The sequence below is a fragment of the Selaginella moellendorffii genome, unplaced genomic scaffold (assembly GCF_000143415.4).
Source record: "Selaginella moellendorffii unplaced genomic scaffold, v1.0 SELMOscaffold_29, whole genome shotgun sequence".
NCBI lineage: Eukaryota > Viridiplantae > Streptophyta > Lycopodiopsida > Selaginellales > Selaginellaceae > Selaginella > Selaginella moellendorffii.
In genome coordinates, this window is record NW_003314290.1 from 1399994 (window position 1) to 1414512 (window position 14519).

At 44.9% G+C, this 14519-nt stretch overlaps 6 protein-coding genes across 11 annotated transcripts; 4 read left to right on the forward strand and 2 right to left on the reverse strand.

Moving 5' to 3' along the window:
* Positions 1-241: 241 nt before the first annotated feature.
* LOC9645835 (phosphoglucan phosphatase LSF1, chloroplastic) lies at positions 242-3151 on the reverse strand. Of its 4 annotated transcripts, none has more exons than XM_024681135.1 (11): positions 2797-3151; positions 2598-2698; positions 1831-2347; positions 1705-1773; positions 1524-1645; positions 1250-1465; positions 1080-1191; positions 910-1025; positions 695-848; positions 519-642; positions 242-470 (listed from the first exon to the last, which is right to left on the reverse strand). In XM_024681135.1, the coding sequence occupies exons 1-11, from the start codon at positions 3136-3138 to the stop codon at positions 460-462; spliced, it is 1884 nt and encodes a 627-aa protein (XP_024536903.1). In that variant the 5' UTR covers positions 3139-3151; the 3' UTR covers positions 242-459. The 4 variants fall into 4 exon arrangements, with proteins under 4 accessions (XP_024536903.1, XP_024536905.1, XP_024536906.1 ...); XM_024681137.1 differs by having other exon boundaries at positions 2603-2698; positions 2797-2912; XM_024681138.1 differs by having other exon boundaries at positions 2603-2698; positions 2782-2830.
* A 34-nt stretch (positions 3152-3185) lies between these two features.
* On the forward strand, positions 3186-4434 carry LOC9646315. Of its 2 annotated transcripts, none has more exons than XM_002975902.2 (8): positions 3186-3355; positions 3525-3565; positions 3610-3667; positions 3721-3814; positions 3866-3950; positions 4010-4075; positions 4137-4246; positions 4330-4434. In XM_002975902.2, the coding sequence occupies exons 1-7, from the start codon at positions 3241-3243 to the stop codon at positions 4236-4238; spliced, it is 561 nt and encodes a 186-aa protein (XP_002975948.1). In that variant the 5' UTR covers positions 3186-3240; the 3' UTR covers positions 4239-4246; positions 4330-4434. The 2 variants fall into 2 exon arrangements, with proteins under 2 accessions (XP_002975948.1, XP_024536862.1); XM_024681094.1 differs by having other exon boundaries at positions 3198-3355; positions 4303-4383.
* LOC112348482 lies at positions 4338-5249 on the reverse strand. The gene is made up of 2 exons (XM_024681093.1): positions 5031-5249; positions 4338-4890 (listed from the first exon to the last, which is right to left on the reverse strand). The coding sequence occupies exons 1-2, from the start codon at positions 5197-5199 to the stop codon at positions 4364-4366; spliced, it is 696 nt and encodes a 231-aa protein (XP_024536861.1). The 5' UTR covers positions 5200-5249; the 3' UTR covers positions 4338-4363.
* A 43-nt stretch (positions 5250-5292) lies between these two features.
* Positions 5293-8237, forward strand: LOC112348400. Its single transcript, XM_024680795.1, has 9 exons — positions 5293-5480; positions 5857-6559; positions 6612-6696; positions 6751-6838; positions 6921-7114; positions 7166-7298; positions 7353-7492; positions 7561-7635; positions 7974-8237. The coding sequence occupies exons 1-9, from the start codon at positions 5294-5296 to the stop codon at positions 8235-8237; spliced, it is 1869 nt and encodes a 622-aa protein (XP_024536563.1). The 5' UTR covers position 5293.
* Positions 7663-9501, forward strand: LOC9645836 (1-acyl-sn-glycerol-3-phosphate acyltransferase). 2 transcript variants are annotated; one of them, XM_002975903.2, is made up of 8 exons: positions 7668-7810; positions 7865-7903; positions 7974-8184; positions 8244-8648; positions 8707-8856; positions 8911-9009; positions 9070-9162; positions 9242-9501. In XM_002975903.2, the coding sequence occupies exons 4-8, from the start codon at positions 8385-8387 to the stop codon at positions 9476-9478; spliced, it is 843 nt and encodes a 280-aa protein (XP_002975949.1). In that variant the 5' UTR covers positions 7668-7810; positions 7865-7903; positions 7974-8184; positions 8244-8384; the 3' UTR covers positions 9479-9501. The 2 variants fall into 2 exon arrangements, with proteins under 2 accessions (XP_024536808.1, XP_002975949.1); XM_024681040.1 differs by having other exon boundaries at positions 7663-7810; positions 8911-9162.
* On the forward strand, positions 9424-11948 carry LOC9645837 (ribonuclease III domain-containing protein RNC1, chloroplastic). Its single transcript, XM_024681039.1, has 5 exons — positions 9424-10778; positions 10838-11042; positions 11100-11300; positions 11359-11445; positions 11505-11948. The coding sequence occupies exons 1-5, from the start codon at positions 9538-9540 to the stop codon at positions 11883-11885; spliced, it is 2115 nt and encodes a 704-aa protein (XP_024536807.1). The 5' UTR covers positions 9424-9537; the 3' UTR covers positions 11886-11948.
* The last annotated feature ends 2571 nt before the right edge of the window (positions 11949-14519 follow it).

Here is a 14519-nt window from a genome sequence, read left to right on the forward strand (position 1 = left end):
TAATAGTTTTAATTTAGATTATTCTCTCTTATATAAAAGCTAGGGTTTTTAAGTTAATTGAATGTGCACATTTCTATATTCCATGTATTTATAATTTAAATTTATAATTCTTTATTTATTTTTTAATTAAAATAAAATTGTAATTTAGAAAAATTAATTTCCTAGCCACTAGCACTAGCCCTAGGAACTCTAACTCCAGTGAGCTAGGGTCATCCTCTCAACTTGATTGAAGCACCATTACTAAATATTAAATAATATTTATTATTGTCTTAATAATACTTTAGAAAAAATTAACAACATGAAAAATCAAATATTGCTTTTTCAATAGTAAATTATTTTAATATTTTTAGCTATAAATGAATTTTTTTAAAGAAATCTTATTTAAATCTTACTCATATTAGCGCATTTTACAACACCTCGATGCCAGTCCGTCCAACTTGCGATGGCTACTTGTTTCTTTCAGATTTGTCCTGATCGGTTTCACAGTTAAAAGCGATTCTGCAGTGCTTAAAGATTACCTTTGCTCTTGGGAGCAAATTTGGACGGGCACACTGAAAATGCAAGCCGCCGCGCGGCAAATGCGAGAGTGAAACGCTCCTCTTCTGTGAGCAATCTCTCAATCACTTTAACCGTTATGAGGTCCTTGAAAAAGAAACATGTAAGAAAAACTTGAAAGAAGGAATGGACAAAGCACCTGTGGCATTGGCGAATGGATCACACCCTCGGGTGTCGTTGACGCTCGACCACCAACAAACAAGACGTTGTTTACGTTTCCCCATCTGTCCATCTCAGTTGGGAGACTGTTGGAGTGCCTCCACTGTCCGCCAACGATGAACTTGTATTGATACCTGCGAAGTTTTGATGATCGATCATGGTTCTATATGAGATTCCGAGATCCATGACACATACTTCCCCTGTGGGACTCGAAGATCAACAATATACTTTGGCCCACTCGCGTGCGTAGCCTTTATAGGCTCGTTCCATCCGCCACCTTTAAAATCCCCCACGATCAAAACCTCTTCCCCCTGGGCTTCAAAAGATTACGTTTCACTCAATGGCTGAATGGTGGCTATACGTACCTCTTTGCAACCATGGTTCCACACAAACTGAACAGCGTGAGTAGGAGGTCCATCGTGGTTTCGTTTCTCCACCATGGCGATCAAATCCCAGGTGGCCCATACCAATGCTGGCCTGTAGCAACGAGCAAAGAAAGCATGAGTTTTAACGCCATCAGGCTTGAGAGACTCACCTGTCTGGACCACAGAGATGAAGGTTCGTGACGAAATCGACGGCACTCTGAAGCGGAACGTCTTGTATCCAATGCAAATAGGCAATGACACAAGCGGGAGCTCTATCCATGCCGCTCGTGCATGTAACGTATACGTGATGTCCGGCTCTCAAAAGCCGGTACAGAATTCCCACTGCGAGTGGGAGCTTTCTTCTCAGGTCGACGGTGTCGACGTCTCTGAAACGAAGGAAAACGGATAACTTTGCTCCGACACACTAGAAAGTAAAGTGCGTGCCTGATTGGACAATGTGCCAGGACCATTCCGTTTGCTTGAGCAGCTTCTGTAATAGAGCTCTTGTCAATGCCCCAGTTGAGTTGCTCGCTCTCGGATTGTAAGTTGAGAATTGCAGTGATACCCTGTGCAAGACAAAAGCAAGTTAACCAAGACCTGGAGATTGTCAAAGCTTGAAGCATACCATTTGTTTGAGCTGTTGCATTTCTGCTCCATTTTGTAAACAAGATCCCACGACGATGTGCTCTGTCATCTGGAAACAAATAACGTTCGGAAAAAAATGAAAGACAATAAAGTAGAAACGCCATACCTTCGTGTAGCGAAGACCAAAACGATGGCTGTAAGTCAAGTCCTTTGAAGCTCTCAGCTGAGCGCTTGTAAACTCCTGAAGTTGAAAGTTGCCGTGCGACCACTCCACTTGTCCGTCCAGGTCTTCGTCCGTGCTGTACCTAGCTATGACCTCAAACGACGCTTCCAAGTTGTGCCATATATCTAGCTCGGCTCTCTCGGACCGTTCATTCTCGTCGTCATCGTCATCTTCATCGTCGACACCCGTAAAGAAGATCGCGAGCTGCCTGATCCCTTTGGGAAGCAAGAACCTCCAAGCGTATGTAACGAATCCCACATTTCCACCACCATACTCGTCGGCACTCTCAGGTTGATTGGGAGAAGCGAAGCCGCTGTTATTCCAAGTTGCCGATCCCACTGCCCCGTAGTTGAATGTATTCTCTAGCTTGGATTCCAGTATGAGCGCCTGGATGTGTGATGGAAACAGCGATCTCTCTAGGACCAGTGTCACTTCTCCACTCCGGGTTTTCATCGTGTTCCTGGAAGTTACACGTTTAGAGTATAGCAGAACATTGTCAAGAGATCAATCAACTATCATATCCAGAAGAACATCCAGATAGAAGTCCATTGTCAAGAGATCAATCAACTATCACATCTAGAAGAACATCCAGATGGAGTATAGCTGTCAAGAGATCAATCAACTATCACGTAGTTAGAAGAAGAAGAAATAGAAATCCAGAAGCTCATGAAGAAACTAAAGGAGAAGAAGGTGGTGGAAGAAAGACGTACAATACCCGGCCAAAATCATCCACATTCCACACAGCATCGCCAAACAAGACCTTCTTGAGCACGTCGCCTACCATGATCAGCCGGGAATTCTCCGCATTGCCCTGGAATCACGAGAAAAAACCATGTAAATTTTCCTTTCTCTTCTTCAAGCCAAGAAGAAAAAAGAGGAAGAGGAAAGAACTACCTATGGAGAGCTAACCTGCTTGGCGAGAGCATCCACGAACACCTTGCCACTGAGCGTCTGCGCGAATCGAATGCCCAGCGGCTTGTGGATTGTCACCAGATACTCGTTGAGATTCATCTTGAATGCGTTGCGCGCACCGACGAGCGGCGAATCCTCCCGCTGCTGCGCCCTGGCGGATAATCCCCGCCGCCGCCGCCACCGCCACCGCCGCCGCTCCGCCACAATCGAGCGATGATCGCCCCTGGCGCCGGCGAGACGGACCTTGCGCGGCAAGAAATCGCCCCAGCCGGCAGCACCGATCATGGATCGATGATCCAGTGCTGCGCACGCCATCGCCGTAGCTCCAGCTTCCATCATGGAATATTTTGTGTGCGTGGAGAGAGAGAGAGAGAGAGAGAGAGAAAGCCTGGGGCATATATTAAGCTAGGCTAGGGCGAGGAAGAAGTAGAGCTCTTGGCGATGGCGTCCGCGAGGCCGCATTACGGCGCTGGAGCGCTCCAGCGGTCGGGAATGCTATCCAAGGAGCAGCTGTTTCGCCTCTTCCTCGAATTCGCGCATCTCGTCGACAAGCCCGGTTTGTGTGATTTCTTTCTGGGAAGAATGTAGCTGCTAGATCGCTCTTGATTTCTCGAATTCGTTGCATTCATAGAACTCCGAGTGATTCACCATCTCTAGCTTCAAATCTCTCGAATTTCTTTCCTATCACTTCTTTGGATCTCTTACAATTCTTTGCACTATTGCAGAAGTAAAAAAGCGAATCTCGGACGCAGTACAAGCAAGACAGGCAAGTTCTTCCTCCTTTTTCCCTGGACTTAACACAGACTTTAGGAAGCAGTGGGGGTGACGACTGAGATCCAGGAAGAAATCTTTCTGCGAATGGGTGTTGGTAAGCAAAACATCTCTCACAAGAGCAGCAGTGCTTTAATTTCTTCTTTGCAGAGCCAAAGTTTGGGATTGCATCGCTGGGGAAAGTGAACACAGTTTACAAGGACGACCGAGAACTCATGCTCAAGTTCTACGAGTTCGTTGCCAGGTATGAAATGCCAGTCGCAAGTTTCTGATCCACCAGCCGCTCGCATCGCAGAGAAGAGATGGCGTGTGACGAGGCGGAGCTCGGAAGAGATGCATTTCAGCAAAAGATGCAGCAGTTCACAAAATCTCAAGAACAGGTTAAGCTTGGTCTTGTTAAAAGGATTGCAACTCAAACACTCTCTTTGTATCGCTCTAGCAACTCAAGTTATTACAGCAGCTTCGAAATCTTTCTCTAGACAGGCAGCAAGCCTTCTTCCAAGACGTAAGTCCATTCCTTTTATAAATACCGGTCTAATCTTTTCTTGTTTATTTTGTTGTTGTAGCTACAAGCTCGAATGCAGTATCTTCACAAGCAAGGAGCTCCCAGCATGAGCACGAGAGACATCCAAGATTTTCACCAGCAGTTCCTCATGCGCAGTAACTAAACACTGAGGTAAGATCTTTGGTCGCTTCGTTCGATCTGATCAGCATTCCTGTCAATCCTAGCAGCGTGATTACCGTGATTCTTCTGTGTAGGGCTTCACTCTCGATTTTATTCACAAAAACGTTGTCAGTTTGACGTTGCTTTTCTTTTCCTCTTCTTGGTCTTGTGTTCCTTGCTCTTGCTCTTTTTCCGCTTGCGATCCTTGCTATCCTTCTTTGAAGATCCACCATCGTCTTCGGACTCAGTCGCCTTCGCCTTGGCCTTTGTCCATGCGTCCGCCACCTTGTCCGGCAACCGAGGCCCGATGAGCCGATCTTCCCAATCTTCCTTTGTTCTCGACACCTCGGACGCATTCGTCGACGTCGTGGCCATCGTCTCTGCTGGATACGGGCCAGTGTCATCCATTCGTGATCCAACCGAGCCCCTCCCTCGTTTGATCCTCGTGTTTAGAAACTCCTCCACTTCGTCGTCCCGGAGATCGTTGGAGCACGCTGCCTGTGGATCGATCGAGTTCTCCACCGCTCCTTCCTCTTCTTCGTTCATCTGTCTAGCTCTCGAAGACGATCGGGGAGACTGATGCCGCCGCCTCCTGTCCAGATTGAGCTCCGCAGTTCTTCGTCTCCACATCTCGTTGATCTCTACAATTCGATTTGCTGCGAAGGAGAATGATAGAATAAGCGTTACGGTTTGTAGAAGAAAAAAGAATGAAAAAATCAAAGGTCAAAGGAAAAAATTTGGACAATCCAAGCAAGGCTAGAGGGATCAGTATCAACACAGAGGAGACATCACTTACATTGCTCAACGCTACGCATTGTCGCCTGGAGGAACTGTGGATTAGGCCTCACGCGGACGGTGGGCTTGGCAAGGTAGACATGGACGCCTTCCTTGTCCGCCCGCCGCCGCAGCAGCGCCGCCTCCTCCATGATCATCTTCGCGAGCCGCCTCTCCGTCTCCTCATCCATCCCTCTCTCTCTCTCCGCTCCGCGTCCTCAAAACCCTAGCTCCAAAGAGCCCTAAAAACCATTTGACTCACACAGTACCATATACTCGTGAGTCATGCCTTTGGTTTGGGTGCCCGTTGGCGGCAAATCGGCGATTGCAGCTCGAAATCGCCCCCCAGCTGCCATCGCTGCTGCCGCCGCTGTGCCTGGATCGCCGCGGGATAGGAAATGGAAGTTTTTGGAGGATTTGAGCGCGCCAGTGCCGAGTTTCTTGGAGAATCTCAAGCTCGTCTGTGCCGCTGGTACGATTTCAATGCATTCATCGTGGTATACGATCAAGCACAAAAAAAATTTCCTCCGCGCTATTCGGTTTTCCCGAAGTTCTTCATCGTTCTCTTGCGATAAGCAAACCAGTTTTCTCAATTTTTTGTGCCCTGCATCTTTTTTTCCTGTTTCCCAGGAAAAAAATCTTCATAAGAAAATCTTCTCTTTTTTTTCTCGTTCTCTCTGACTTTTTTTCTTGCTAGTTCTTCATCGTTTCTCTTGATCGACTAAAAAGGTGATAAATGTTTTTCGCTTTTTGTGCCTGTTTCTTTGCCTGTCTTTTGCTTTCCCAGGGAATAAATCTTTTTTTTTTTCTTGCTACTTCTCATACTTTTTCCTCGTTTGATGTCCCAGGAACAGGAAAGAAGTTTCACGTAATCCGCCGCGAGCTGACCAAGGCACTGGAGAACTCCCCAGCGCCGGGGCCATGCACATTCATCGCGCGCTGCATCGACGCGCTACTCCGCCTCGAGGATCCATCCGACCAGACCCTCGGTCACCTCATCACTCGCTCGCTCGACGAGCTGGATGAATCCTTCAAGTCGGACTCGCAAGACATCTCCTGCTCCAAAAGAGTAGCCGCCAAGCTCGTCAAGTCGGCCATGTCCGGCGATCTCACGCTTGACGAGCGATTGCTCGTGAGGCTGGTGACCACTTTCGGAGTGGAGTTATCTGATCTTGCCGAGTCCGATCAAGACGAAGAACACGACTGCTCTTGCATGGACGAGAAAAAAGAAAGTTCCATCAGCGAAGCGAGAAAGCTGGGCGAGAACCTTGTGCTTAAGCTGGTGAAGGGGCGATCTTACAACAGCGCGGTGGCTCTCCTCAAGAGCTTTGGGCTGGAGGAATGCACGGGGCGAGAGTTTCTCGTCACCATGGTACGTGATAACCAGGTGGACTTGGCGGGGCAATGGGCCTGGCACTTGGGGCCCGAGAGCTGCCGCTTCCTCGTCCAGCATTGCACAGACAGGAAGCTCTTCAAGATGGCGTACAGGCTTGTCGACCGCTATGGCATGCATGACGAGTTTCCAGAGGCGTATCACCTTTACAAACGCAGGTATTGGAAAGTTTTTGCTCGTTTTTCTCGTTTTGAGAGTCGGACTTTGCAGCTCGCTCAGGAAACTTGTCTCCAAAGGCCTGTGGGTTTTTGCGGAGAGCATTGCTAGTTCGGACCGTGTTCTACAGGAATACCTGGTAAGTAATGTGTTTTTTGTTCTCTTTTTGCTGAAACATATGCGTGCTGCACAGATTTCTTTGGCACTGGGAAGGAAACAACACAATCGAGCTGCGCAACTTTGCGAGCTGTTCCACCTCGACGATCTCGACTTATCTTCAAGTTAAGCATGCCTGTTTTCTTATTGTTTTCTCGATCTTGTTTTCAATCTTGTTCTGGTATTTACAACGAAAGTTACGTGCAGTCACAATTGAAATACTAGAAGAAGATCCGGTTGGCGACTACATTCAGCTCGAGAGCATCGTCGACTTGGACAGAGTCGTATGGGTTGATGATGCCGAAGGCACGAAGCTCGTCACCAAGCATCTAATCGAAGCTGAGGCGATTGGAATCGACTGCGAGTGGAAACCAGTGAGCACCAAAGGCGAGCAAGCTAAGGTTTGATCTTAGTTTATCTTTCTCAAGCTTCTTTCACTGTTTTCTTTTCAGGTATCCATCTTACAAATGGCCAGCAAGGAAGACGCCTTCGTGCTCGATTTACTCGGACTGTCCGTCACAGCACCCCAAGCTTTAAATCTTTGCATCAGCACCCTTTTCCAATCAGAGGAAATCATAAAGCTCGGTACGTCTCCATCGCTTTTTCTAAGTGTTTCTCTTTCTCTCGCTTCACTCACAGGCTATGCCGTACACAATGACTTGGAGATGCTAGCAGAGTCGTTTCCGGAAGTGGACGGTTTCAGGTCTTGTAAAACGATAATTGACCTGCAAGTTTTTCCTGACAAGCTTTCGGCGGGAGGACTCTCTGGACTAACGAAGGTAATAAATTGCAAGAATCGATTTTTTTCCCTTTCCATTCACTCAGCATCAGCTTTATGTGTATGAAGTTGACGATGGGAGGCCATCTTGACAAAGACGTGCGTATGACTGATTGGAACCGGCGTCCACTCTGCAAAGAACAGGCAAGTATTTTTCCATTTTTCTTATAAACTTCGATCGAAAAGCTAAGCCTGATCGTGGTTCCAGTTGCATTACGCAGCATTGGATGCAGCGATTCTACCCTTGATCCACGAGAGCTTGTGTTCGTCGCACTGCCTAAAGGATCAAGGACGCAGCCGAGCCAAATCATGGAAATATGTAAGTTAATCTTTGCTTGTTGCTCATGCTCCATTGGTCACCTTTCGCTACCAGAGATTCAAAGCTACAGTCGATTCCTCGAGAGCAGCAGTGGTCAGTAGTACTGTTTTGTTCTTTCCTGTTTGTTTTCTCCAACCTTTTGCTCGTGATTTTGTCTCTACAGGATCAAGTGAAGAACGAGCTCCAAGAGCTAGCTCTCGCGGCTGGATTGCCGCGGCCGATTTACAACACTGTTTTCTCAGGGCCGGATCACTCCAGGAAGTTCTCCTCCACCGTCACTGTTGCTGGCCGGATCATCCAAGGAGGCCCCGCGAGCAAAAAAAAAGACTCGGAAGTCTCGGCAGCGAAAGTGGCGATCGCGTTAATTCACGAAGGTATGATCTTCTTCTCTTCTTCTTCTTTCGCGATTGTCTATAACTTGGTTTGACCACAGGAATTCTTACCACTGATGAAAGTGTAGTAACTAGTCAAATAGAAAATTCCAACGGCTGCGATTGAGACTGGGAAAGTTAAAAGGTAGAGATACCACTACTATTGGCTTTACTCTTTTTTTTCCCTCCTATAGCAGTGCGCGATGGTTTCTTCTTCTTCTCCCTCCCAATCTCCCACTCGCGATCGCGAGGCTTGCTCCCGGAATGACGATTTCGATCCAAATCGCTACGTCGAGAGCTCCGGCCTGAGAATTGCGCTCGCGTCGGGGCTCAAGATCGTGGCGTGCTTCGTCGTCATGGCGATCACCACGGCTATCTGGACTGGCGTGATGCTGCTGCTCCTCCCCTGGCCCTACGAGAGGATCAAGCAGGGAAATCTCTATGGCCACATCACTGGGAGGATCCTGGTAGGCAGGGAGCACGAATATTTCATCGTGATTTTGTGTGGATTTCGTCTTCTCCCAGCTCTGGATTCTTGGAAACCCTATCAAGATCACTGGCGCCGAGCACGCCAATGCCAAGGCGATCTACATTTGCAATCACGCGTCGCCGCTGGACATCTTCCTCGTGATGTGGCTCACGCCGCTGGGGACCGTCGGGATCGCCAAGAAAGAGGTGAGAATCGCGATTTCCTGATCGATCAATCGATTATCGCTCTCTTTGTGGTAGATTATCTGGTACCCGCTCTTCGGCCAGCTCTACGTGCTCGCCAATCACCTGCGAATCGACCGCTCCAATCCCAATGCCGCGATTCGCTCCATCAACGAGGTGAGGATCAATCGATTTGGCGATGATTCAGTCACGATTCGTCGCAATCTCTTCTCCCAGGTCGCCAAATCCGTGACGAAGAAAGACCTATCGCTCATAATCTTCCCCGAGGGGACGCGATCGGCCAGTGGCCGACTCCTTCCATTCAAGAAAGTAAGCTTTACACGGAAGAACACACACAGTACCGTACGGTGTGGCTTACTCTCGTTCTCTTTTATCTTCTCTTCCACAGGGAGTTGTTCACATTGCCTTGCAAACAAAGCGTCCCATTGTTCCAATCGTGATCACGGGCACCCACCGCGCCTGGCACAAGGATAGCCTCAAGATCCGCCCAGCTCCACTGACAGTGAAGTTCCTTCCTCCAATCGAGACGCAGGAATGGCTTCCAGAGAAGGCCGATTCATACCTGGAGATGCTGCGCTGCCTCTACGTCGATAACTTGCCCGAGTGCCAAAGGCCACTGAACTGAGCGTTTCTACTCGACCGTACAAGGTATAGTAAGGGAAAGAGGATGCTCTGTTCTTAGGGATGGTTCTAGGGGTGGCAGCGGCTCCGGCCTTCTCTCTGCTGTGGCCGCCGCGGCACAGCGAGAATGCGGTGCTGGGAAACAGGTTTTGTGGCTCAGGCAAGCTTGGGCAGCACAGAAATCGTCTGGGTTCCAAGGTAGGCTGTAGTTCTGAATCGTATAGTCGACGACTAGAGGGAGTTCATAGATTCGAGGCTCGAGGAGAAGCCTATGGTAGTGGCAGCGAAGAATTTGAGTCTGGAGCTTGGGGTGAACTAGGTGGTGAAAGCAGGGCCTTTGACGACGAAGAAGCAAGAGAATATGGTGATGGAAAAGAAGAGCTAGAGTCGGAGGAAGAAGGTAGTGAGGAAACCGAAAGGGGATATGGTGAAGACAACGACGACGAGGAAGAGGGATTAGAATCGGATTATAGTGATGAGGAGGACCGAGCAGACGAGGAAGACTTAGAATCGGATTATAGTGATGAGGATGGACAACAGAACGAGCACGAAGAAGAAGGTGGCAGCGAGGAAGAAGAGAACGAGGACGAAACGACTAGTTTGGCTGCAACCAGGGTAGACCGACCGTTTCCGCTGCCTCTGGTGACTGGCGGACGAGGCCCATATCCGGGACCGAGTAGAGTGGATCCTAGGAGACGAAGAGGTGGTCTCGGGCAACCAGTTCACAGACTGTTCATTCTCAAGCCTCCAATGAGCGAGAGGCAGCTTGCTAGGAGAATTCTAGCCAGTCCCCAGCTGAGGCTAAATTCACTGCCTGTTCTGAGCTCGTTGCTGCCGGTGGCTCCTTTCACGGAATTCGACAAGGAGTGGATCCACGAGAATATGGTGGAGGTGAAGGACATCCTTGGATATGGGAAGGTTGGCGAAGATTACGACCGGGACGTGGAAGATGACGAGAAGTTCTGGCAGCACAGCAGTCCGGATCCAAAGGCACATCTGCACACATTTTTGTACCTTGCGTTCCAACACGAGGAGAGCTACAGGGCCAAGAGGATGCGGCACACACGAGTCGGACACTACAGGCTTGCGTTCCTTGGAGAGTTCGTGTTGGATCTGGCAATGGCGGAGCTGCTACTGCAGATGTATCCCCGAGATACGCCAGCAAGCTTGAGAGAACGAGCATTTGCAGTGACGAACAAACGGGGCCTCGAGCGTATTCTGTCCGATGCCGGGCTTCACCAGCTTGCTTTCCCAGAAGACGAGAATTTTCGTCCGAGGTTTCCGCAACGGTGCCTGCTGTCCAAGTAAGCGTGTCATTCTTCACGAACTTTGCAGATGTGTGCTTGTTCTCTCTTCCCTGCAGGTCTGTGTTCCTTGCTCTCATTGCAGCCGTTTATTTGTCACTCGGTATGTCCGAGGTGTACAAGCTGCTGTTCGAGACGTTCGCATTTGATTTGGACGCAAAGTCGGCACAGCCTAAAGTGAGATCAAAACACGAGGATGTGGATCATGTGTCAGCGGACTTCGAGGGCCGACGACTCACCTGGAAAGATATTGCATTTTACAAGGTAGAGTAACACATCCTTCGAACTGACTCCTGATTTGACTTCATCTATCTTCCCCAGCCACCTGAGGATGCGTTATTTGCCGCTCCGAGGCTCTTCAGAGCTTGTGTACCACCTGGCATGTACCGTTTCCGGAGAAACCTGTGGGACGTGGAGTCTCGTCCCAAAGTCATGGACATACTGGGCTACCCTTTGGATGTAAGAGACGAGAACCTGGATATGACAGAAGCCAGAGAAATCGAGCTGGGCTTGGGACTCCAGGTAACTTCCTCAAGTTTCCACGAAAGCGCCTTGTCATCCTCTCCTTTGTTTTTAACAGCTGTGCTTCATGCATCCCTCGGCTTACAAGAACGACCACCCCCGGTTTTGTTACGAGAGACTGGAGTTCATAGGATCAAAGATCCAGGTAATAGCAAATTTTCGTTCGTTTCTTATGGTTTGGAAGGATCATACTCGAGAAAACAGGACGTTGTCATGGCGGAGAGGCTACTGATGAAACACCTGGACGCCCCGGCGATCTTCCTCAACAGGATCCACCGGGGAATTACAATCAACCGGATCTGCGGGAGGCGACTGCGCATGAAGAGGCTCCACAAGTTCATCACCTACGGCGAGGAGCGGCAGCTTGAGTTTGCGAGGTGCCACCGTCTGAGGAACTTCACGCACTCAGCCACCCAACAAGCGCTACACGGCCTGGGCTACATTGTTTACGGTAAGGCGGAGGTGAGGCGGCTCATGTTTGACGTGTTTGAGTTCGAGAAGCCGCTGCCGACGCAAGCGGACTTCAATGACATGCTGGCGTCACAGGGTCGCCGGTTTGTCAACACCTTGCAACCCACTTATTAAGTTAAAATCACATAACCAATGTCAGATTTTATTTGATGTGTAAAACATTTTGATATTTGTGCTTGTGTTTAGGAGTTGAAATATACTATTTATATTTGAAATGATTTAACAATTTATAGTATAGCTTTTATTAAATATATTTCAATTTTCTTACTGTTTTCATAGGTATTGTTATGCTTAAATTTACTTTTTCTTTTGATCTTCATTGCATTCTTGTTTTTTGCCATGCCATACTATCATTAATCAAAAAGTATGCATTTAAGGTTGTTGATGTTACTCCATTACATCAAGTTTTTGGTATTGTGGGGTGTGATCATATTAATGTTGCACCCATCTTTGGTGTATTGCCATCTCTAGTTTCTATAAGACATGATTACATGGTTTATCCTATTCTTGGTGTTTTGCCATCTCTTGTTGATGTTGAATGTGATCATGACATTAATTGACAAACTATGAATGATGTAATCCAGTTTTTAGAGAATATTCAAAAATCAAGTTTATAAGAAGACAATATGTACATGCTCAAGTGGATTCTAGATTGTGATGATAAACTTGATTATTATAAAGATAGTTTTTCTAGATTGTGATGATAAACTTGATTATTATAAAGATAATTTTTCTAGATTGTGATGATAAACTTGATTATTATAAAGATAATTTTGGAGACAAAATAAAGATTTCATAGAGTAAGTGTTAATCTTTCAATTTGCTATTTAATTCTCCCTCTTTATCTTCTATTCTTTCCCAACCTTCTATAAATAAATTCTTTTTTACAATTTTAAAAGCTAATGATTGAAATAATTTTTTTCATAAATATTTTATATTAAATGTTTTCATATATATATATATTATACTCATTAATTAATAACTTTGTTTTTATAAAATTGCTCCCTGTAGAATACATAGTAAAACTTTTAACTAGTAGCTATTCAACAATAGTTTTAAAAAATAAAATAAACATCCTTAAATGTATTTCAAAATTAATTTAACTCTAAATTTTTTATATTCTTTTTTAAATTAAAATTTATATAAGAAAATGTGACCACTCAATTCAACAAAAACTAAAAGTTACATAGATAACCCTAAACAAAATAATATGTAAATATACGTATAATAATGCTCAAATAATCATATTCTAGAACTCAAAATTACTTTATCAAGAAACACTATCCAAAAGTTTATATTACCTTATTAAGAAACACTATGTAAAAAGTTAAAAGTTTAGAGATTTACAATAGTTTAAATAAATATTAAAATTTATTTTAATTTAAAATTATGAGTGTTTAGGATATAGTAATAGGTATATTAAGAATGGATGGACCAAATTCAATCCCAAATAAATGGTTTATATATTATAATATTATAATTAACATATTATCTAAGCAAAGTATATTTTATATATATATATATATATATATATCCAAACCTTACACCATCCTCCCTTTTAAAATATGAAAAGGTGATAACAATAAGTCAAGTGGACAATTATAAAGTACTATAAGAATCTGAAGCTCTCACAAAACCACCAACATAGTTGTTAATAAATATAACTAAAACAAAACCCAAAGGCATAGCACAAACATTACTTAATTATGGAACCTTTATGAATTAATTACAACTCTATGTGCAACTACTAAATTGTTGAATTAACCCCAAAGCCATAACTTTGAATAAAAACAAGGGACTTTGAGAGTTAATGTAGTTTATAAAGCACTATTGCAATAACTAATATATCCTATTTTTAAGTCTGCCTATTAATGATTTTCTAAAATTATTGTTAACTCAAACTCACTACCATAAGCAAAACTTGCCTTTGCATCTTCCCTTCAATCAACATCTAAAAACTCAAACTCACAACTTTGTTTACCATTACACATAAAAGGTTTGACTCACTTCATTTATCCTTTATATCATCTTTATCCCTTTCTCAAAGGAAAAAAATTGTGAAGCATTAACTTTGTTTTGATTTACATTTATCCTCACTCTACTATTTATATTCAGCTTCACTCTATTATCACATTTATTCAGCCTCATTACATCAAGGCTAAATGTTTTATTTGGACTTACTATGTTTGTCCTTACTTCACAATTTATGTCATTCGTCTTTGTTCCATTATTGTATCTGTTTGTCCTCACTCTATTATCGGGGGCCGAATTTTGTCTCTGAAGAAAAAATAATTTGAAGTGTTAGAGCAAAGAAGAGAAAATGAGAAAAATTGGGGTGTAAAAGAAGAAAAAGTGGATGAAAAAGCATTGAAAGAGGAATTTTAAACAGTTGTCAAAATATAAATAAGGAGAAAGGGCATAAATATGATCAAAACCTAGATATTAGGGTATTTTGGCCACTATAAAATAAACAAAAGATTCACACTATTCAACCTCCTTAACACACAACTCAACACTTAAGAAAAATTAATAAAAAAGTTTACACTCTCAAAGTAATACATAAATTTTGTAGTAGCAATAATAAAATAAAAGCTTTCAATAGCATTCTCGACCAGAGCCATACACTCAACCTAAAACTCTGGCCAAAGTGACTTAACCCTTGCAACAAAGGAATATTTAATGCCAGAAATCAAAGATAGAAAACACTCAACTCAACACTAGATTGAGAATGATAATTATAAAAGTCAT

Excerpts from the sequence above, each read along its gene's own strand:
- LOC9645835 (XM_024681135.1), bottom strand. The coding sequence starts at position 3,138 with ATGATGGAAGCTGGAGCTACGGCGATGGCGTGCGCAGCACTGGATCAT. Across the intron at positions 2,699-2,796 it reads TGGATGCTCTCGCCAAGCAG|GGCAATGCGGAGAATTCCCG; the intron begins GTTAGCTCTCCA and ends TCGTGATTCCAG. Across the intron at positions 1,466-1,523 it reads CTGGCACATTGTCCAATCAG|AGACGTCGACACCGTCGACC; the intron begins GCACGCACTTTA and ends CCTTCGTTTCAG.
- LOC9646315 (XM_002975902.2), top strand. The coding sequence starts at position 3,241 with ATGGCGTCCGCGAGGCCGCATTACGGCGCTGGAGCGCTCCAGCGGTCG. Across the intron at positions 3,815-3,865 it reads TTCTACGAGTTCGTTGCCAG|AGAAGAGATGGCGTGTGACG; the intron begins GTATGAAATGCC and ends CTCGCATCGCAG. Across the intron at positions 4,076-4,136 it reads AGCAAGCCTTCTTCCAAGAC|CTACAAGCTCGAATGCAGTA; the intron begins GTAAGTCCATTC and ends TTGTTGTTGTAG.
- LOC112348482 (XM_024681093.1), bottom strand. The coding sequence starts at position 5,199 with ATGGATGAGGAGACGGAGAGGCGGCTCGCGAAGATGATCATGGAGGAG. Across the intron at positions 4,891-5,030 it reads AATGCGTAGCGTTGAGCAAT|CAAATCGAATTGTAGAGATC; the intron begins GTAAGTGATGTC and ends TCTCCTTCGCAG.
- LOC112348400 (XM_024680795.1), top strand. The coding sequence starts at position 5,294 with ATGCCTTTGGTTTGGGTGCCCGTTGGCGGCAAATCGGCGATTGCAGCT. Across the intron at positions 5,481-5,856 it reads CAAGCTCGTCTGTGCCGCTG|GAACAGGAAAGAAGTTTCAC; the intron begins GTACGATTTCAA and ends TTGATGTCCCAG. Across the intron at positions 6,560-6,611 it reads TATCACCTTTACAAACGCAG|CTCGCTCAGGAAACTTGTCT; the intron begins GTATTGGAAAGT and ends CGGACTTTGCAG.
- LOC9645836 (XM_024681040.1), top strand. The coding sequence starts at position 8,385 with ATGGTTTCTTCTTCTTCTCCCTCCCAATCTCCCACTCGCGATCGCGAG. Across the intron at positions 8,649-8,706 it reads ACATCACTGGGAGGATCCTG|CTCTGGATTCTTGGAAACCC; the intron begins GTAGGCAGGGAG and ends GTCTTCTCCCAG. Across the intron at positions 8,857-8,910 it reads TCGGGATCGCCAAGAAAGAG|ATTATCTGGTACCCGCTCTT; the intron begins GTGAGAATCGCG and ends TCTTTGTGGTAG.
- LOC9645837 (XM_024681039.1), top strand. The coding sequence starts at position 9,538 with ATGGTTCTAGGGGTGGCAGCGGCTCCGGCCTTCTCTCTGCTGTGGCCG. Across the intron at positions 10,779-10,837 it reads CAACGGTGCCTGCTGTCCAA|GTCTGTGTTCCTTGCTCTCA; the intron begins GTAAGCGTGTCA and ends TCTTCCCTGCAG. Across the intron at positions 11,301-11,358 it reads AGCTGGGCTTGGGACTCCAG|CTGTGCTTCATGCATCCCTC; the intron begins GTAACTTCCTCA and ends TGTTTTTAACAG.